The sequence below is a fragment of the Mirounga leonina genome, unplaced genomic scaffold (assembly GCF_011800145.1).
Source record: "Mirounga leonina isolate KUSES-001 unplaced genomic scaffold, KU_Mleo_1.0 Mir_201, whole genome shotgun sequence".
In the NCBI taxonomy this organism is placed as follows: domain Eukaryota; kingdom Metazoa; phylum Chordata; class Mammalia; order Carnivora; family Phocidae; genus Mirounga; species Mirounga leonina.
Window position 1 is genome coordinate 345,544 of NW_023270504.1, and position 23,314 is coordinate 368,857.

The window sequence follows — 23,314 nt, forward strand, 5'->3', positions numbered from 1 at the left end:
TTATGCAGTTATGACTTAATACTGCATCTTTATCTTTGTTTACATTTCTCTTGACTGCCAATGGCATCATGCATGATCTGTGTGTGTGTAAGTTTTGATCAATTAACTTTTTATAATAGATTCGTGTATATTGCATGATAGTAAATGATAAAATAGACTGGTATCTACATATAGTTTATATATTCTTGACATACCTAATTTTTCTCAAAAGTTTTTGGTATTTTTTTTAAGATTTATTTATTTATTTGAGAGAGAGAGAGTGAGCGAGAGAGAAAGCACAAGCCAGGGGGAGAGGCAGAGGGAGAAGCGGACTCCCTGTTGAGCAGGGAGCCAGACTCAGAGGCTGAATCCTAGGACCCTGGGATCATGAGCTGAGCTGAAGGCAGACACTTAACTGACTGAGCCACCCAGGCACCCCTCAAAATTTTTTGGTATTTCTAAGCTATGCAGTTCATCTGAGAGTTTTTTCAAATTGACATAAGCCTCCAAAGAATTTTCCGGGAAGCCAGGTCCTGGGATCAAACCCCACAGCAGGCTCCCTGTTCAGCAAAGAGTCTGCTTCTCCCTCTCCCTCTGCCTTTCCCCCTGCTTGTGCTCTGTTTCTCTCTCTCTCAAATGAATAAATAAAATCTTTAAAAAAAAAACACGTAAAAATAGACCCACGCAGTTCAAACCTGTGTTGTCCAAGGGTCAACTGTACTTAGTTCTAAATCTTTTAATAGTTGAGTAATGCTTACTTGATGGAGATTATTATTGTCATCCTAACCAAATTTCAGCATAACTATCATTGCTTGGTTTCATGACCAGAGTTTCTGGCTTTTGATGCTGACTGGCTTCTTGTTAGCGACTGATGGAACAGGTTTAGCATTGCTTGTATTCCTACATCAGTGCAATTTACAGCTTATGTAAATCACATCAACAGGTTCAATTTATGAGTATCTGATCCTTATGCCTACTCACAGAAATCTCATAAGCCCTAGCCTGCTTATATCACATGATTCATAGTTTGTGCACTTAGTGTATGTACATGTCTTTTCTGGCTACTTTTGATCCAGAAGAAATCCTACATTTAAAATTTATAATTCCTCGTGCTCGCTTCGGCAGCATGTATAATAAAATTTTAATTCCTATTTCTTAGGACACCTAACTCTTATGGATATTACAATAATAAGCAATTCCATGTTTAATGTTTTAATGGCTTAGTATTACTATTCAGTTACCACTTCTGAGTCAGTCAAGACTTTACTTGCACTGCTTGAAACCAAAAAATAAAAATTAAAAAAATATCCACAGATCAATGGTTTTTAAAAAATTGGTGCTTTCAGTTTTTCTCATCTCTGAGGAATACAGGGTTGGGCAGAAAATAGCTGATATGGCAGCTTCATGATGCTCTCTTGAAATCCTCTCTTTCTATCTGGCCCTCAACCTTCCCATCCTCATGGACAAAAGATTTTGCATGCTTAAAATAATAATAATATCTGCATATAAAACAGAAAAAATATTTTATGTCTTTCTGAAAAAAGATGTATAAATAAGCTTTTAAAGACAGCTTTATTGAGGTATAGTTAACATTCAGTAAACTGCATATATATAAAGTATACAATTTGGTAAGTTTTGACATATGTAGACAACTGAGAACCCATCACAACAATCAAGATAATAAACATAACCATCTGCCTCAAGTACTTCTTTGAGATCCTTTGAAATTTCTTCCTTCTATCCCCCTTCTCCCAATGCCATCCCAAGACAACCAATAACTGCTTTGTTTTATGAGAGATTAGTTTACATTTTATTTTATATAAACTTTATATAACTTTATATAAGTAAATTTCTACAAATTCTACAGTGTGGACTGTTTTTGTCAGGTTTGTTTCACTCAGTGCGATTATTTTGAGATTCATCTATATTGTAATACAACTATAGCTCATTACTTTTTATTACTGATTAGTTTTCCATGTACACATATACCACAGTGTGTCTATTTATCTGTTGATGGACATTTGGGTCGTTTTCATTCTTTGTCCGCTGCAAATAAAACTTCTATGAACATTAACAAAGCATTGTATGGACATATACTTTTATCCATAGAAAATACGTAAGAGTAGAATGGTTGGATAGGTATATTTTTTAACTTTTTAAAGAAAATGCCAGGCTATTTTCAAAAGTGGTTGTATCATTTTACATACTCACTAACAGATCAAAGTTCCAGTCCCACCACATTCTTGACAACACTTGATATGGTCAGTACATTAATTTTTAGCCTAGCCATTCTACTAGATATGTAGAATAGTCATTCTATTAGGTATGTAGAATTAACTCATCATGGGTTTTAATTTATATTTCCCTGATGACTAATGAATGTTTAGCATTGTTTCAAAAGCATATTTACTATCCATATATAGTCTTTGGTTAAGTGTTTTTCTGATTATTACACCCATCTTCTAATTGAGTTTTTTGCTTTATTAATGGATTTCAAAAGTATTTTATTTATTCTGGGTATGAGTCTTCTATCAGATATAAAATTTGCAAATATTTCCACCGGTCCATAAGTAGTCTTTTTATTCCTAGCTTGCTCAGAATTTTTTTTCTTTATTCAGAAATGGACGTCGTATTTTTCAAATTTTTTTTTCTGCATCTGTTGAGATGACCATATGGATTTTTTAAAGTAAGTTTTTAATATAGTGAATTGTATTGATTGATTTTTGAATGGGAAACCAACTTTGCACTTGTCCTGATGTATTATTCTTTTAATATATTGTTGGATTTAATTTACTAAGTTTTGTGTCGAAATTTTGCATCTATGTACGTGAAGGTTTTGTAGTTTTCTTGTAATGCCTTTGGTTTGAGAATTAGTATAATGCTAATATATTCCCTCCTCTTCAATTTTCTAAAAGAGTTAGTGTGGGATCATATTATCTCTTCCTTAAATGTTTTGTAAACTTCACCAGTGAAGCCAACTGGACCTAGAATTTTCCACATGGAAAAGTTTTAAATTACGCATGCATGTTTCTTAGTGGATCTAAGGCTATTCAGATTATCTATTTCTTTTTGACTAGTTCATCTATTTTAAGGAATATGTCCATTCCACAACATTTTTGGCATGAAATGTTTATAATATTCCTTTATTATTCTTTTAATATTTGTGGAATGTACAGTGATGTCACCTTTCTCATTCTTAATACTGGTTATTTGTGTTGTCTATCTTTTTTTCTTGATCAGTCTAATAAGAAAATTATCACTTTTATGAATCTTCTTAGAGAACCAGCTTTAGTTTCATTGTTACTGTTTTTCATTTAACTGATTTTCACTCTGACTTTTATTATTTTCTTCCTTCTACTTCATTGATTTCCACTCTGACCTTTACTATTTCCTTCATTCCACTTAAGTTTCATTTGTTTTTTCTTTTCTTGTTTCTGAAGTTTGAAGCTGAGATCATCGATTTGAGATCTATTTTTCTTTCAGTTATGGGTGTTTAGTGCTCTGAATTTCTCTTGAGTTGTGTCATTGGGATCTCACAAATTTTAATTGGTTGTGTTAACATTTTCATTCAGTTCAAAATACTTTCTAATCTCCCTTGTGATTCTTAAACTCTGGTTTATTGAATTCTGGTTTATTTAGAAGTGTGCTATTTATTTTAAAATATTTGGGGGCGCCTGGGTGGCTCAGTTGGTTGGGCGACTGCCTTCGGCTCAGGTCATGATCCTGGAGTCCCGGGATCGAGTCCCGCATCGGGCTCCCTGCTCGACAGGGAGTCTGCTTCTCCCTCTGACCCTCCTTCCTCTCATGTGCTCTCTCTCTCTCATTCTCTCTGTCTCAAATGAATAAATAAAATCTTAAAAAAAAAAAAATATTTGGGGACTCTCTAGTATTGATTCCAATTTAATTCCATGTGGTCAGAGAATATACTTTGGATGTCATGAGTCATTGAAAATGTATTAACACTAGTTTTGAAGCCCAACATAATGATTTAACTTGAGTTATTGGTTTTTTATATATTTGAAAGGAATGTATATTCTGCTATTGTTGGTTGAAATGTTCTTCAGGTGTCTATTGGGTTAATGTTGTTGATAGTGTTATTCAAATCTTTAATATGCTTATGATATACTATTTTCTGTATATTAGTTCTATCAGTTATTGACACAGGGATAGTAAATCTTTGACTGTAATTGTGGTTTTGTCTGTTTTTCTTTTATGTCTATCATGTATTTTCAAGCTCTGTTTTTAGATGCCTAAACTTTTAGGATTTGTAATCTTAACAGATTCATCATTATGAAATGATCTGTTATATTGTTTGCTCTAAAATTTTGTCTATATTAATATAGCCACTCTAGCTTCCTTTTTTTTTAAGATTTTATTTTATTATTTATTCATGAGAGACAGAGAGAGAGAGAGGCAGAGGGAGAAGCAGGCTCCTCGCTGAGCAGGGAGCCCAATGCGGGACTCGATCCCAGGACCCTGGGATCATGACCTGAGCTGAAGGCAGAAACCCAACCATCTGAGCCACTCAGGCGCCCTCTAGCTTTCTTTTGACTGTGTTAGCATGCTGTATCTTTGCCCATCTTTTTATATCTAATATATAAAAAATAAATATCATAACCTTTAACATATCGTTTACACTTAACGTTGGTTTCTCACAGGCAGCAAATAGTTGAGCTTTGTGTTTTATATCCAATCTGATCATTTTTGTCTTTTAATTGGTGCCCTTAGACTGTTTACCTTCAATATGACTATTGATATGGTTGGGTTTTTGGATTGAGTCTTTTTTTCACTTTATCTACTCTTTTGGCTAAATTACTATAATCTTTTTTTGTATTATTTTGGTGATTGAAGTTTTATATATCTTTACATAATATTATATCATTTCAATATAGTATGAGAACATTACAAGTGTATACTTAATTTTTTTTATTTGAGTATAGTTGACACACAATGTTACATTAGTTTCAAATACACAACATAGTGATTCAAAATCTCTGTGCCTTATGCTGTGCTCACCACAAGTGTGGCCACCATATGTATACATACTATGCTATCACAACATCATTAACTATATTCCCTATGCTGTATCTTTTATCCCCATGATTATTCATTTCATAACTGGAAATCTGCATTTCCCACTCCCTTTCACCCATTTTGCCCAATACCCCACCTCTACAAGTGTATACTTTCATTGCTCCTCTCCTAGCATTTGTACTATGGCAGTCATACATTATATATGTATGCAATCACAGAATTTTGCAAGGACCATAGCCTCATACATAGAGGCTATGCTTCCAGCTATATCCAGGCTTCTACAGTGGAGACCCTCCGCTGCTGCTGGGTGAAAACACCACAGCTCCTGCTGCCAAGTTTGGACATGGCACACCCCCACTATGCCCGCTGCTGTATGTGTGCCCTCTACCAGTCTATGGCATCCTCACGAGGCTGGACATCCCCATTTGTGTTATTACTCTCTTCCAATTAAAGTCTTGTACAGATGTGTTTGATTGGCTAAGCCTGGGTCACATACCTGCTCCTAACTCCAAGCATTGCCAGGAAAGTGAGCTTCTGGCCTCTATTTTGGCAAAGTGAGACTCATAGTACAGGCAGTTTTCCAAACAGAGAGTGCCCCAATGTGTGAGGAGACCACAAAGTATGATAAATGTCTACTATAAGTTGAGAGATTTTTAAAAATGCAGGTGGTATTAACATAACAGAATAAAATTTAAAAATGCAAAAAAAAAAAGAACATAATGTTAAAAAGAAAAAATTTTAATACAACACAGGTTTTAAAAAATAAAAGACACAAAGCAATTTTGCTACATACCTAAAGTATAACAGAAATCTGAAGCAATATTTTTTAATGTCAATAGGGGCTTTAAAATTATGAGTATATATATAGTTGATGGCTTTTCTCCCTATCGTTCACACTGTGTCTCTCATCCATCAGTATGATAATGGAAAGCTGAGTCTACACTTAGCCTGTAGGTCTGTGAGAAATAGCTGTGATTACTCCAGGGCTCCTGCATGGAAATTTCATGGCAATATTACAAAACAAAGATCATACAGAAGAAATTGACTTTGCTTTTCTTGTCAGTGCCCTATTACATTCTTATTTTCTTACCGAATCACTTCCTGATGAATATCTGTATCATTAGCCAGTGGCAATAACATGTTTACTGAATTTTTCAGTATTCATCCAAACATCTCTTATAACAGTTCAATGATTCAAAGAAAAGAATGAAATTATTTTAGCTCTTCAGCTCAGAAACATATTTGTTTTTGTATTGCAATCGAAGGAATACTTTTTCACACATGGAAATTTCCTCTTTTTCATCTTTCTTTCTTTCTTTCTTTCTTTCTTTCTTTCTTTCTTTCTTTCTTTTTTTCGGATTGGGAAGAGCTGCTAAATAGTCAATCCCTTTCTTGTTCTCCATAGAGTTCAAAGTAATTTTTCAAGATGACAGACCATTGATTGATAAGTAGATTGACTTAGCATTGAGCTTTAAAATTGTCAAGATTTTCTTTTCAAAGATTTTCAAACTATGTATCCTATTCTATGTTTGGGGATTTATGTAATTTTTCCTCTATTAGACATTTTTTCTTTAGAATAATATGCAAAACTACAGAATGACAAGCAGGGTGATCCCATGTCTGGTTAGTAGCTGGGTAAGATGTCTCTTACAGAGGAGGTAGTGCACAGAAGTTGTGCTTTGCTATTTGTAACCTAGGGTTTCCCCCAAATTAATGATGAAATGGTGATCACTAATAGGCCAGATGGATGTAAAAATTAAGTAGATTATAAAACCCAAGCAAACCAAAATTATTTACTCTAATTTGATCAGTTGATATTTCATCTACAATTTTGGTACCAATTAGGAATAAGAATAATTCTATTGTAATTTGTTTTTATATTATAGCTTTGAGCTGGAGAAAATAAATACCATTTTATTTTTTAAAAAATATTAAATTTCAGTCCATTGATCTTTCTTCTTCTCTCCACTGAAGTTAACCATGATTTTGTCTCTTTTAATAGTTTGGTACATAATGATTCATATGATCAGCTTTTTTATATATGGGCAGTAGGAAAATACTAGGAATGAGGACAGTGGAGAACATTGCAAAGGAAAGTGCTTTTCATAAAGTAAATGCTTAAGAAATGGTATATTTATTTCTATTAAAATCTATAGTCTATGCTATAGATTTCTCAAGAAAAAACATGCTTTGTTAAAATCTGACACTGCTTGAGCTATGTATAGAGTTGGGGTCAGGTGGTATGTTACACAAATACTTTGTATTATCTCAAAGTGTTGTTATTTCATTCTATTATGTATAGATGTGGAAAGTGATGACTTATGGACCCAAACCAAACAGATTCCATACGGACTGATATCACTCACTCATACACTCGTTCGTTCATGCATTCATTCAATAAATATATATTGAGCCCCTATATGTGCCAGCAATGTGCTAGACTCAGGGGGTATGGTGGTAAACATGGCAAGCACAGGCCCTGCTCTCATTTGCTAAAACACCCTTTATAAATTCTGAGCTGATTCATAGATAAAACTTCTCTAATTGCACTTAGGAAGACACATTTTGCAAGAGTCCCCAGTTTAAGAAAATCACAGGAAGAGAGTAGTGAATGCTCCTACTTTTACCGTAAAGGTTTTCTGTCCCACACTTACTGACTCAGCATGAAAATCAGATGAAAGTAATTTCAGCATTACTCAAGTGTCATTTAGTGTATTTGAGATATAAAAAATATCCCATGGTGGTCAACTAATCTTTGACAAAGCAGGAAAGAATGTCCAATGGAAAAAAGACAGTCTCTTCAACAAATGGTGTTGGGAAAATTGGACAGCCACATGCAGAAGAATGAAACTGGACCATTTCCTTATACCACACACAAAAATAGACTCAAAATGGTTGGAAGACCTCAATGTGAGACAGGAGTCCATCAAAATCCTAAAGGAGAACACAGGCAGCAACCTCTTCGACCTCAGCCGCAGCAACTTCTTCCTAGAAACATCGCCAAAGGCAAGGGAAGCAAGGGCAAAGATGAACTATTGGGACTTCATCAAGATAAAAAGCTTTTGCAAAGCAAAGGAAACAGTCAACAAAACCAAAAGACAACCGACAGAATGGGAGAAGATATTTCCAAATGACATATCAGATAAAGGGCTAGTATCCAAAATCTATAAAGAACTTATCAAAATCAACACCCAAAGAACAAAGAATCCAATCAAGAAATGGGCAGAAGACATGAACAGACATTTTTCCAAAGAAGACATCCAAATGGCCAACAGACACATGAAAAAGAGCTCAAAATCGCTAGGCATCAGGGAAATCCAAATCAAAACCTCAGTGAGATACCACCTCACACCAGTCAGGATGGCTAAAATTAACAAGTCAGGAAATGACAGATGTTGGCGGGGATGCAGAGAAAGGGGAACCCTCCTACAACGTTGGTGGAAATGCAAGCTGGTGCAGCCACTCTGGAAAACAGTATGGAGGTTCCTCAAAAAGTGGAAAATAGAGCTACTATACGACCCAGCAATTGCACTACTGGGTATTTACCCCAAAGATAACAAAAGTAGGGATCCGAAAGGGTACGTTTATAGCAGCAATGTCCACAATAGCCAATGTTTATAGCAGCAATGTCCACAATAGCCAAACTGTGGAAAGAGCCAAGATGTCCATGGACAGATGAATGGATAAAGAAGATGTGGTATATATATACAATGGAATATTATGCAGCCATCAAAAGGAATGAGATCTTGCCATTTGCAATGACGTGGATGGAACTGGAGGGTATTATGCTGAGCGAAATAAGTCAAACAGAGAAAGACATGTATCATATGACCTCACTGATATGAGGAATTCTTAATCTCAGGAAACAAACTGAGGGTTGCTGGAGTGGGGGGTGGGGTGGGAGGGATGGGGTGACTGGGTGATAGACACTGGGGAGGGTATGTGCTCTGGTAAGCGCTGTGAATTGTGCAAGACTGTTGAATCTTAGATCTGTACCTCTGAAAGAAATAATGCAATATATGTTAAGAAAAAAAAAAAGAAGAAGAAGAAGATAGCAGGAGGGGAAGAATGAAGGGGGGGAAATCGGAGGGGTAGACGAACCATGAGAGATGATGGACTCTGAAAAACAAGCTGAGGGTTCTGGAGGGGAGGGGGTGGGAGGATGGGTTAGCCTAGTGATGGGTATTGAGGGCACGTTCTGCATGGAGCACTGGGTGTTATGCACAAACAATGAATCATGGAACACTACATCTAAAACTAATGACGTAATGTATGGGGATTAACATAACAATAAAAAATTAAAAAAAATATCCCATGGTATACATTGCAGAAATTGTGAAAGAGAGTGTAGAAGGAAATTATCATAGTATTCTTTTGGAAACATTGAGATTGGCCACTCTTGCTGAAATATTTTTTTGCCTAAAGTTAGTTTAATGATCATATTTTACATGTTCAAGTACTACTGGCTGGGAAGACAAAAGCATCCTTCAAAGCAGTGGTTGTTAATGCTATGCAACTTACATGGACAATAAGTTACACAATTTGTATTACCCAATTAGAAGTTTTTGGTTCTGGGCACCTGGGTGGCTCAGTCTTTAAGCGTCTGCCTTCGGCTCAGGTCATGATCCCCAGGGTCCTGGGATGGAGCCCCACATCGGGCTCCCCGCTCAGTGGGAAGCCGGCTTCTCCCTCTCCCTCTGCCCCCGCTTTTGTTCCCTCTCTCACTGTCTCTCTCTGTCAAATAAATAAAATCTTTAAAAAAAAAAAAAAGTTTTTGGTTCTTCCGAGTTAAGAGCATAGAATAGGAAACTGGAATTTATTAATTTAACTAAATAACTTCATAGATCAACTATAAAATATAATTTGGTTGTTTCAGATGGATATTTTGCTTAGATTTAACATGATAAATACACTTAACATGGCATAGTAGGTTACCATATTACCACGCTTACAACTTCAGACAGTCAGTATTACAAATGATTTTACAATTTGGATTCCAAATGCAAAACAAAACCTACTGAATTGTTTAAAACAAAGTGATTAGTGAGGAGTTCACCATATCACAAGATAACACTTGAAGAGTATTTTCCACTACTAGCCAAAAGATTGAACCTTGATGAAGAACCAGCATCACACCAAATTAATCACTTCTGAATTAAAGAAGATGAGTTGTTGTTAATTTCATCAGTGATTCTACTTTGAAACAAATACTTCCCACTTCTCTCATTTCAGATTACTGGATCCTGTTTAATTAAAGGGTTTCTTGAAATGGCAAGCCAAGTTGTTTTCTTTTAACTGTTACAATTTGTAGCTACACATTTGGGTCAATAAGAAATACTTTGACACTCTGCAAATAAAGTTGAGTGCTATTGGAATTTTTGTCTCTAGCAAAAATGTGGTACACTATGATTTGTATTGTTAGCTATTTTTATATATGGTCATGTGGGCCTTTTATTACCTGGAATATATAAATTCATGCAGTAATACATTTCTGTAGTGTATAATAACATATTTTGAGTATGGATTTTCTGCCATTCAGAATTGAAACTATGTAAATACTGATACAATATTATTATCTCCCTTTTACAGAAGAGAAAATGGAAACTTAGAGAAATAAATAAGTTGCTCAAGTCACACAGTCAAATACGTAGCAGAGTAAAGATAGGAACTTGGGTCTTTCTGCCTACAGTATCTAGGCTTACTCCATCCCCCCCCCCTTCCCTGCCCTATTATTCATTTAATAGAACTCTTTCCCCATCCTTCTTATTAATACCATGTTCTTCTTTCCCACTATCCTTTTTTTGCTTGCCTTTTTTTCTCAGAGGAAGAAGTGTTCCTTCTCCCTATGGCTAGATTAGCCTCTCCCCTGGTGATCTTGCTGTTATTCTCCTGTCTTCTTTGGGACTTTGCTCTATCAATCATTCAGGCTCTTGAATTGTGAATTTCTTCTTTTCACTTTAGCATTATGAGTAAACTCAAGTCATGCCTGACACCCCTACCCTTACCCTTGATTCTGATAACTCTTTAAGCTCTTCCCTCCTTTATTACATCTACCAAGAGACTTCTAGAAAACACAGCTACGTTTGCTATTTTCCTCTTAATTGAAATTGCTCTCTTTAAAGTCTCTGAGTGGGGTGGGGGTGGCTGGCGGTGCCTGGGTTGGTTCAGCAGGTGAAGCATCTGCCTTTCGGCTCAGGTCATGATCTCAGGGTCCTGGGATGGAGGCTTGCTCGGTGGGAAATCTGCTTCTCCCTCTCCCTCTGTCCTTTCCCCCACTCCTTCTCTCTCTCTCACTCTCTCTCTCTCAAATGAATAAATAAAATCTTTAAAAAAGTCTCTGAGTGGGGAGAGGCATTGCAACCTTTCTCACCCAAAAGAGGAGGAGATATTACGTTGTGTTACAGGTTCTATTCCTGGTTGGGTTGTGGTTATTAGTGGACAGGATTGATGTGTGCTGAAATATCATCCGTGACTCATGCTTTCTTTTGTGTTTCCTGTTCCCTGTCTCCCTGTAGTAAGCAGATCTAGATAGGGCATTAGTCTAGTGGGGCATGCTGATCATCTTTTTCCTTACCCTGTATTCTTCCCTCCCTCATCCCATCTTTCCTACTCCTTAGAGCAAGTTGAAGAAAGGGAAGATTTTGGGGGAACCTCCTAAGCACCTATTGTTATATTTCAAAACCATGCCAAGAGACCCACACTTTACCTTTGTACCTATTAACAATATAGTATGTTTATTCTGGTGCTGCAATTGTCTATTATATGTACAGAAAAGAAGAATGGTCAATAGGGCAGGATTCTGGCATTACTGGGTTTCTGAACATAAGACCATCAAAACAACATTCTGATTCTCAGCAGGCACCTTTCACCCCCCAGCTTTATTGTGGCACGATTGATAAATAAAAACTGTATATGTTTAAGGTGTACCATGTGATGTTTTGATATGCATATACATTGTGAAATAATGACCACAATGAAGCTAATTAGCATATAGTATATTCATCACCTAACAGGTTTTTTTTTGTGTGTGTGTGTGAAAACACTTAAGATATACTCTATTAGCAAATTTAAAGTATACAACATATTAACTATTAACTATAGTCATGATAGTATACATTAGGCCTTCACTGTTGACTTTATCATAGTAATATTCAATGATTTCATATGAATTTTTATTTTCTTTGATGTCTATGCAATATGTTTGATTCTCTTAGCTAGTCACTTATTCTTGAAATGCTTAACTTGGTTTTTATGCCATGTCATTGTACTAGTTACCTAGAGTAACTCAAATCTGTTGGTTTTATGGTCCAGTATTTCTTTAGTTTTCTCCTGGCAGATTTCACAACCTCAGCCATATGATTTACCTCCACTCATAGCTCAAGTCGCGGGCAAGGCTAGGCCCTAACTGGTCAGCAAGCGATCTCTCAGCCATGGTAATTGGGTCAAGGATGGGCACATAATTGACAGATCTAATTGGATACTATACAATAAGTTTTCGAGGACTTCAGAGAAAGAAACCTTTTTTATGACCCTTAGACGTGGGTGGATATAGAGTTTGGAGCTTGCTGTAGCCATGTGGCCACCATGTGGAAGTTGAAAATGGAGTTTGAAAATGGAATTTGAAAGTGGAGAGATGGAGCAAAGTCTCTTCACGGTGACATCCTGGAGTTTGAGTCCTACATCGAGCTACTTTTCAGAGACAGGAACCAGTAAAGTCTCTCTCCCCTCCCCATGATTTTGGCTTAAACCAGTTTGGGTTTTTTTTCTCCTTTGCAATCTAAATAATGCAAAAACAAAACAGCCTCTGCATTTTATTGTGTACATATAAATGCATACATATAAATTCATAGGGAAATTTCGAGAAAGATACACATCAAAGTGGTAGGAGTGGTTATCTCTGAGGAAAGGGGGTTATTATGGCAGGAGAGATAATTAGGAAGAGATTTATGTGTTTTTTCTTAGACTGCTTCACAGCAAGGATCAATCACTCATAAAATTAAAAATAAAGATTCAATAAACACAAAGACAACACTCTGCTACTACCCCCACTACTACCTCCCAACAACAACAACTTCTGTTGAATTAGTAACCAATATATTTGTCTGATATTCAGGATCTAGAGCGGTGTAACTAAAACCTCTTCTTCCTCTCTTTTCTTTTTTTAAAGAATTTATTTCTTTATTTGACACAGAGAGAGAGAGAGAGAGCAAGCACAAGCGGGAGCAGGGAACAGAGGGACAGGGAGAAGCAGACCCCCTGCTGAGCAGGGAGCCCAACATGGGGCCCGATCCCAGGACCCTGGGATCATGACTTGAGCCGAAGGCAGGTGCTTACCTGACTGAGCCACCCAAGTGCCCCTTCTTTCCCTCTCCTATGGCAAGTCCTTAGTGTTCCTGGAGGTTTGTAAAGCAAATGTACTTAAAACAGGGGCTTTAGAACTTACCTTGCAAACTAATCATGATGCTTATAATTATTATTTACTCTGTAATGACAACCAATTCTATCTCAAAGTATGTTTTCATGCTCACTCTAGTCAATGAGTAGTTGCTGCACCATTTATCTGCTCTGCAAATAATAATAATAACAAAAAAACCAAGGCACAAACTAATTTAGAGCTTTGTTCCAAGTTGCACAGTAAAACAGCAATAGTGATGGGACTCATGTCTTTTGATTCTCAGCTGATGAGCTTTCCATCTCACCACAATCTGCAGCTGGGGCAGGATTCAGGGAACTCCAGTTAGGACTCCGCTCTGGTGTAAAATGAAGCTGGCTCCTTCCAACACTGAGGAGAACTCTGCTTAACTCTCTGATGCCTTTTTTTTCATGTCATATTTCTTTTGAGATATAACCTGACCTTAGATATATAAATGCCCTGATGATACAGAACAGAACCATTTTAAGTAGTTTAGTGTTCTGTGACACAAAATCTGAATTTCCAGCAAAGAACTCTCAGGGGCACTCACTACACCTGCTTGGAGTAAAAGGCAGTTTGTTACAGATCAGCAAGAGGAACTGTTAACAGGATTGGCTGATTCTCATCTGGTAAGGCGGTCTCTTTAAAAGTGGTGAGCCGATTCACCACCAGGGGGCGCAGGTTTTCTGTAGTAAATGCGGAAAAAGATGCGCTCTCACCTGAATCTTTCCCGAAGTCTGAATATTAAAGAGTTCATTGCTCCGGAGCTAAAAGCTCTCTGTTTAATTGATCCCTGGGAATGATGATAGAGCCTTGCTTTAAAGCCACACAATCAGTTTAAACAGTTAAACCCTCTGAGCTCATTCATTCATTTTTCCTGGTTGCTGGAAAAGAAAGTGCTATATTATGGAGATAATCATGACAGATAATCCAAATGAAAGCAATTTTGACAAATTCTAATAAAATTTTTTGTTGAAACAGGGATGACAAAATCCTTTAAAAGGAAAATAGTTTAGACTGCATGAAAAATAGGCCTCAGGCTAAGAATCTTTTGCTCAAATAAAGGAAATAAGAGCCCTGGAATTGTAAGAATAGAATTATATGCTGCTTTAAACTCATGCCCTCAGCCTGAAGAACGAAAGCAAATTAGAGAGACAAGGTAATCTTTCTCTTCTGAAGTGGAACTGTATAAAATGATTTACAAATGACTTAAAGTGGAGGGGATTCAACAACAGGCAATTAAATCAACAGTTTAAAAAAATCGGTCGCAAACAATGCCATCTTTGCTTTGCCTCAAGCAAATAAGGCACATCTTTTTTTGGTGAGCATGTTGGGGGAGGGAGGTGAGGTTGCCTATTAAATCACAGATCGGATTCTAGGGGTTTAATTTCTACCCGTGGGAAGCATCTGGTTATACACGAGTGGAATGCATACATGTAAATTTTCTTTTACATATCAGGGGTTCGTGCAGGATTTTGGGATTCGCCTGGGGAGATACTTTATCTTTGTCCTCAAAGAATTAAGATGTACCATAGCTTTACAATAAGCATGAACTGAGGAGGGACTGGCAATGAGGGGAGACTGCTTATAGAGATGGGAGAACACAGCTCCGAATGAGAACAAACTCATTTATGTCACAGTATTATAAAAGAAAGAAGGCTTGCTATGTACCATACCAAGATATATTTTCCTAGGCCCTTTCCAGCTTTGGCCATCCCCAGGTTGTTAGAAGACCGATCAGGATATTTTAAGGGGTTCTCTCCCTAGCCTCCCACACCTATTAACTTGGCATTCCCACACTGGCCTGTCCCCAGCTGCAGCCCCCAGGCCAGGGTTAATTCCTTACGGATGCCTGTACCCTAAATAAAGAAACCTCGTTCAGAGGTCGCCCCAGACGGGGAGGGTGGGGTTTAGAGGTCTCGGGCGGCCCGCGCCGGGCCCCACCCAGGGAGGGGCGGAGCGCCTCGCGGCCCGGCCCCGCAGGCCCGGGGTGCACGTGACCCGCGGCCCCGCCTCCCGCCCGCTCCGCAGCGCCAGCTCGGCAGGCGCGGGGCGTGAGTCTCGAGTGAGACCCGCCAGGCTCCAACTCCGCAGCGCCGGAGCCCGGCGGGCAGCAACTTTCTCCCCGCAGCGGCCGCGGCGGCGGCTGCTGCCGTGGCAGCCGGAGCGGGAGCCGGGAGGAGGAAGGCGGCGGCCGTAGCTCCTGCCCGCTCGGGCTGTCCAGCCCTCGGAGACCGCCGGCCCGCCGAACCTCGCCGCCTCCCCGGGAAGTCCCGGGCCCCTGCCCTATGTCCCGCAAGGCGAGCGAGAATGTGGAGTACACGCTGCGGAGCCTGAGCAGCCTCATGGGCGAGCGGCGCAGGAAGCAGCAAGAGCCGGACGCGGGGAGCGCGGCCGGGGAGCGCAGCCTCCTGGCGGCCGCCGAGTCGAGCGCCAGCCTGCAGAGCGCGGGCGGCGGCGGCGGCGGCGGGGACCTGGAGCGCGCGGCGCGGCGGCAGTTCCAGCAGGACGAGACCCCCGCCTTCGTGTACGTGGTGGCCGTCTTCTCCGCGCTGGGCGGCTTCCTGTTCGGCTATGACACCGGCGTGGTGTCGGGGGCCATGCTGCTGCTCAAGCGGCAGCTCAGCCTGGACGCGCTGTGGCAGGAGCTGCTCGTGTCCAGCACGGTGGGGGCGGCCGCCGTCTCAGCGCTGGCCGGCGGGGCCCTCAACGGCGTCTTCGGCCGCCGCGCCGCCATCCTGCTGGCCAGTGCCCTCTTCACAGCCGGTTCCGCGGTGCTGGCCGCGGCCAACAACAAGGAGACGCTGCTCGCCGGCCGCCTGGTCGTAGGGCTTGGCATCGGTGAGTCCGTGCTCTGCGAAGGGCGCCCTTGACCCTGGTCGCTGCATGCCTTTTGCCCTCTGGGGTCCCCGTCGGGGCTTGCTGGCCCGGAGAACACTCACCTTGTGTGGTCCCGAGAGCCCATCTGTTTGTTACTCCGGGCTCTACGGCTCCCGCGGAGGGTGGAGGTGGTGGTGTTCTCTCGGGGCTCCCTTGAGCCCACGTGGAATCCTCGATCGCCCACGGACAAGTGAATCCGCGCGATTGTTTCATGTCCTAGCACTTCTAGGAACCCGAGTCATTACCTTGATCCAGCCCTACCTGATGCTCCTCTAGACCTTATGAGGGGAGGGTCTCTTTACTGTATTGTTCTCTATTTTTCTACTGCTAAGCCCTTTCCTCTCTAGGATTCCAAACTACGAGCCCCATCAGTCTTAAATTCCCAGTAAGATAATTTTTAAAGTTAATCAAGTGATCCTGGACTGTATTCTTTGCTTCCGGTACTCTCCTTCTCTGGTCATTTATCTTTAGGTGGAGTATTATTTTTCCTCTCCTTTTGCCTTTAAGATTGTATTGTCTCTTTCATATTTTTCGCAAATGAAGTCCTTCTGTTTTTCTAACTTTTTTCCTTTAAATACATATCCACCCATTCTCCTTTTTCGTTTTGCCCCTCTTGCTTTCCTGTTGGGAACCAAATTATCTATTAAAGGTCATGTTCACTTATTAAATTCATTTAGGAGCCACTTCCCCTGTGGATAAATGCCCAGCAAGATAGATGTTTGCAATTACTTCAAAAATGAAAGGATTAAGATTCCCTGGGCATTGATTTTTTCACCCTGGTTGCTGAGCAGGGGAGGTACAATGGCAAGTTCTTGGCAGACGGAAGCTATTTGGAATGTGCTTGGTATTATTAGAAAGCACTTCTGAGGGAAAGTAGGGGGTTGAAACATAAATCTCACTTAGTAATTTTTCCAAGACCTGCTGCTGATGCTTTTTAAATGTTTCATTTTATAAGTCAGTTTGTTTCCTTTAGAGTGCTGTTGAAGTATCCCCCCCCCCCCCCCCCCATGGCTGGGGCTTGATGAAAACTCTTTAAACCTGGGACTCCTAACGATTTGTCCATTTACCACTTGACATCTTGTTTTTCACCCCCTTCCTTGTAGTCTCTAAGGGGAAGCAAGCCCCATTTATACAATTCCATGTTTAGGACCATGAGCCTGAACTCCAGCTCACTGCAATTTATATCCAAAATCTGTCATTGCTGACTTTCCTTTTGTTTCTTGGACTGTTAATTAGTGAAGCAGGGCAAGGCTCTCAGTAAAATATTAAGTTGGCACATTAAAGTCCAAAATGACCAAAAAGTACAGCTGAAATGAAGCCTCTTTGTAGAGGAAATACCTGTCCCTTCAGGACCCTTCGATAAATAACTTGTGGTTAAAGTCAAATGATCAGGATTCTTTTCTCTGTATTCTCTGCTTGGGGCGCCTGAACTATGTTGATTGTTTCTTCTGACCTAGAAATAACATCACTTTAGGCGGCCAGATTTGTTCAGTAAGAGTGAATCTTGTGATTTTGAAATTGAATAATGTTTTGCGCGGTGAATGAATAATGTTTTGCAGCTTTGCATGAAGCTTCCTAGAGTTTAGGTGTGGCAAGTATTGGTTATTTGGATACTCTGTTTACTCTTTATCTGCTGGGAATAATGAGCCCCTGTTGTGGGTAAGGTCTCCTCTTAGATGTTGTGAGCAGCAGAATGGTGAGGAGGATTTAACCCAGTAAGAGTAGCAGGGTGGGAATAAAGCCAGGTAGAACTTGCTAGGCTCCATGAGAAGGTCTCTCAGGGAGAGAGGGCTGATGCTTTCAAAAAGGGTACAGTTATCCTAACAGAGGGAAGCTGGAAGCTCTTCCTCATAGAAATGGTATGTTCATACGTGGGTAGTGTTTTAACAGAGGTGAAGAAAGAACCTTCTAAGCCAGGGGATGCTTGGGGGAATAAGGTGGATGTAACAAAGAGGATGAAGCAGGAGGTAAGATGGGAAAGGTTGATGTGTGGAACTGCAGACCCCTGTGTATCCCACGGCCTCCTTCTGTGGCACCTGGGCTGCTTGTCTGACTGTGCATCCCAGTTGAGACATGGTCCTGATTTAGTCCTGGTGTGGCCCATCTCCTCAGAAGGAAGCTCTTAGAATAGACGCCCTGATACAAAGTATCCTAAAAGTCTTCTTTACTTATAAAATGAGGAATGCTAAAGTCATAAGCAGGCTTTGAAATAGACCACATTTTGAATTAGGATTATGCAAAGCATGCAGTTGTACATGTAAAATCCTTAAAACTCACAAAGATTACTAACCTCCCAAAGGAAAAGTCACAGTTATTTTTAGTTACAAGGAAATGGGTCCTTAACAGGAATTTTTTTGGGGAGTTCGGGGGGGACGCTAAATCCATTTTTCTTGCTTAAATACACTAAATCTGGGTAAATTTCATGCTTTGAGTAAATTTTATGGGAAGTGGGAAGTTTTTTTTTTTATTTTTGATCCTTTTGATACTTAGTAAATGTTGATCAATAACAAAATGTGGCTTTTGCTATTTTTTTTTTTTTCAGGCAAGTTTGCAGTGGTGATTTCTTTCACAGATTTACCTGTGGTAAATATAAAGCCCATGGGGACAGGGCTTTTGTTCATTTTGTTTACTGATGTGTATTCACAGCCTATAGGAGGCCCTTACTGATTGGAATAGTGAGCAGAAACATTAAAAAAAAATAATGCCACTTCTCTTAGGGTACCACTTTAAGATAGGACTATTCTTTAAAAAAGTGTTATTATCAAAATATTTGAAAGGCCATCTAAGGGTTTTATTTTCTAATACTTTAATGCAATCATTCATTTATATATTCAACAAATGCTAATTAAGCTTCCATTATTGATTCTGTCAGTTTTGGGGTAGGCAGGAATTAGATAAAAATCCCACCCTGGAGGTGTTCATTCTGTAATAGAAAAGGACCATCAACAAACAATTAAAATACAATAGAAGTTTCTCTAAGAGCCAGAAGAGTAGGCAGTTGATTCTTTTTGGGGGGGGGGGGGAAAGTAAATAGAACACATGGGAGGTTTTACAGAAACATATTTAAAATGGAGTTTGAAGAGTGGGTAGGAGTTCAGCAGATGTAGAGGTAGCTGGGAAAAGAGCTAATATTTAGTGCTTTAGTTTCTACTAGGCCACCTGCATTACTTTCCATATATTATTTCATTTAATTCTTCTAACTCCGACGTAGATGGGAAACAGGTCCCCTTTTGCTGGATGTAGAAACAGTCTATAGCAGTTAAATGACAAGGTCACTGGTACAAAGTCAGGATTAAAAAAGCAAAGACTCGGAGTCTTTTGCTTATATTACTCTCCTGGGCATTTAAGGTAGCATTAACAGCAAGTGTAAAGGCATAAAAAAATCAAAGCAGTATTTGAAGCATAATGGAAGGTGGTGATGGGGGCTCATGAAACTAGGATGATGTTTGGCGGGGGGCGGGGGGGGCTATGCTGAATAGGGATTATTTGGCAATGCCTATACAGGGACAGTCATGGGAGGTTTTTAGCTATAAATGATGTGATCAGATTAAGCATCCTTTGTATCTGGTCTTTTTTCTCCCCGCCCTTTTGCTTTTAAACTCTTATTTTCTTCCCCAAACCTTCTTGCCTCTTTGAATTTTGTAGTGTTAGAAATTCTTTGTGGAGATGGTTACTGCAGGGTGGGTAAAAGCATAGCAAGTGGCCATGAATTACTGGAGTAGGAAGAGTCTGTGGGGCCTTCAACAGAAACCTTTGAAATAGATAAAGATAACCAAGCAGTACAGTGTAGTTGTTAGTCTGTATTAAATGAGTCAGATGGTGAAAGAAGCATCAGAAATTGGGTATTAGTGTTTGAGTTAGTTTAAGGATTCAGTTTTCTTTTTACAACAAAATCAGCTGACTGAGTGCCTGTTTGATTAGGGCATTACTTTAGGCTTTTGTTTTCACCAGAGGTTCCTTCGGTTCCCCTGGTTTATTTTGCTCTTGTCTTGAATTGAGTCCTGGGACCAGACTGTCTCATTTAGTCGTTTCTCCACAGTGTTGGCATTTACTCTACTGCTCATTATAAGCAGTGATTTAGCGCCTGTGTAGCAAATATCAAGAAGTGTCTAAATTCAGATATTCACCAGTATTCAAAACCTTTACTGAGAATTGACATATTAATTTATACAGCACTGGGTTTGTTAAATTAATCTTAGGTCTGCATCAGTTTTTCCTGTCTCAATACTCCCTCTACTGGAACACAATTTGTGGCTGCATATTGCAGCTTGTGATCAGTCTGCTATAACCCATAGAGTAATATTTCTAAAAATACAACTTTTTTTTCAAATAGCATTTTGAATTCTTTGATGCAAAGCAAATGTAAAATCTTGTTTGATCAGAAACTCATTCAGTACTGAGATTAATGTCAATAAAGAATTTAGGTAAGCAGGGCTAGTCAGAATCAACCAGATTTTTAAAATATCAGCTGATGTGATTTCATTTTTGTTTTTTGCCATCAAGGTTGTTTTTCCTACTCCCTGCCACCCTCCACCTCCCACTTTTTCTTTCAGTTTCATCTTTTAAAGCAGGATTTCTTTGTTGGATTTACCAGCATGAAACTGACATGTAAAGTAAAACTTTATTTCACTTCTTCTCTTTCCTGGTCTCAAACAGGGTGTATGTATGTGCCACGCCCCCTCCACTTTTCTGTCTGGTGGCATTGACGTTGCAGAGTTGCACTGAGGATTATGACCTAATTATGTTTGCCTAGTAGTGTTGCAACACGTTCCTCCAGTGAGTTGTCAGTAGGATGACAGAGAAGTCTGTTAACATGAGTTCTATGAAGTTGTTCATGTGACTTCAGTAGAAGACCTTTTTCATCCATCCATATTTCTTTCAATTTTTTAAGCTTAAAGTCAGAACCCAGGCTAAGTTGACTGCCTTGGCACTGATGTTTTTGGCTTTAACACATCTGCTGACATAGAACCTGCTAGTAGGTCTCAAACAGCAAGCAGCCTTTGCCTTCTTACTGAAAAGCCCAGGAGGCTATTTTCCTTACCTTTTTCTGATCAAGTTTGGTTCCTTTATGCATCCTTTTTGTCTACAACTCTTCTTATTCCTCTTAACTTTCTTTTTCTTTTGACCTTCAGAGTAAGTTGTAGCAACACTTCTGTGGAGAAAACTTCCATTGTCAGGAGGAAAATCTGTACTCACCAGAAACCCCAAAATGTCTTTCCCACATTTAAAATTTAATTTCCCTGGATGTAGAGACAAAAAATACCCAAGTTTTATAGATACTTCTCAGCTTTAGCTGGGAGTACTGCATGCTTTACACTTAATGCATGCTTTACACTTAAGCCTTTATTAGGACCACTGTTCGGAGTGGTGTGGTCTGGAGTATGTGTCAGAAGCCACATGGCAGGAATTTCATGTCACAGTGCTACAGCAGTGTCCCGGGGGGGGGGGGGGGCACCAGCGTTCTTCTTTACCTGATCTCATCATCTCTGTCCTGCACTGGGGGGAGTCTCAGCAGTCACTCTGCAGGGCAGAATGTGAATGGGCAGTCGATTTAGCTGCCAGTGCGCTGGAAACAGTACCTAACGCTTGTTCCGTGCCAGGCACTCTGCCCAACACTTTGCATATATCCACGTAATCTTCATAATAATCCAGTGGGACCGTATGATTTTTTTTTTTTTTTCTTTTTACGATGAAGATGTTTAGGCAGAAAGAGAGGAAGTAATTTTCTCATGGTCACAAAGCTCCTGAGTGGTGGTGCCTGAGTTGGCTCCCAAGAGGTCTGGGTTTGTCACTGCTCGGTGACACTGTTGCTTCTTTCTGAAACTAGCATAATAATTTTCCATGATATTAGGTGGATGTTACTTTTAAAATCTAAACTTTTAAAATGAGTTCTTCAAGAGTACAGCCATGGCGTATCAAGGAGTGGCAATGAGGAAAGCAAAGTTGGTGAGGACATTTCTTTCCCGTGCTAAGGACGTGTGACCAGGGATGCCTATAATCAGGACTGTCATGTTGCACAACCCAGGGGCTCCATATTCACTGTAGAAGGGCTGCAGTGAAAATAGGCCCTGGGAGTTGGACCACATGGAAATACTGCCTGTGGTACAGCAACTAAGATTTTTAAAATGGCTTTTCTGCTTTTCCCTTTAAGCTTATGATCTCTTTTTGGAATGGGCTTTTCCATAACATTCTCTCTACCCCTCATCCCACAGCCATTTGCTGAGTGATGACTTTGTTGAGTGCTAGAGAGACTAAGATAAAAATAGTCCCTGTTTTTAAAAGACTTAAGTCTACTGGGAAAGACAAACATGAGGACATAGTGATGTGTTGTTAATCCTACGATAGAAGTATCTGTAGGATGTTGGGCACCTGGGTGGCTCAGTCATTAAGCATCTGCCTTCGGCTCAGGTCATGATCCCAGGGTCCTGAGATCGAGCCCTGCATCGGGCTCCCTGCTCAGCGGGGAGCCTGCTTCTCCCTCTCCTTCTGCCTGTCATTCCACCTGCTTGTGCTCGTGCTCTTTCTGTCAAATAAATAAATAAAATCTTAAAAAAATAAAAGTATCTGTAGGATGTTTACTCATCCTTCTAGGTCCAGCTTTATCATGAAAGCTTTCTTAGTTGGCCTCTGCTAAACATTAATACTTTTCTCTGAGCCATGTTTATGGCATTTAACTGCATTACTCTTTGCAATATGCCTTTTGGCCATGGCTCTTTTCTGCTGGTAGACCAGAAACTCCTGGTGTTAACTAATAAGGTGTTAATAGTGTTTATGTCCTCTAACTGCACTCAGTACCAGACTTTTTATATATTAAGCTCTTAAATGTGTATACTAAAGAATGTAGATAAAGAATATATGTGGGAGTGCCTGGGTGGCCCAGTCCGTTAAGGTTTCGACTCCTGGTTTCAGCTCAGGTCATCATCTCATGGGTTGTGGATCAAGCCCCATGTAGGGCTCTGTGAACAGCAGGGAGTCTGCTTGAGGATTCTTTCCCTCTGCCGCTCCCCC

The 23,314-nt window shown here is 39.8% G+C and overlaps 1 protein-coding gene across 1 annotated transcript in view; it reads left to right on the forward strand.

Moving 5' to 3' along the window:
* Positions 1 to 15,478: 15,478 nt before the first annotated feature.
* SLC2A13 (solute carrier family 2 member 13) overlaps positions 15,479 to 23,314 on the forward strand; it is a 359,809-nt gene continuing 351,973 nt past the window's right edge. Inside the window, exon 1 of the mRNA XM_035027907.1 lies at positions 15,479 to 16,267. Within this exon, the coding sequence (XP_034883798.1) occupies positions 15,715 to 16,267 (553 nt within the window). The 5' untranslated portion in view covers positions 15,479 to 15,714. The remainder of the gene's footprint in view (positions 16,268 to 23,314) is intronic.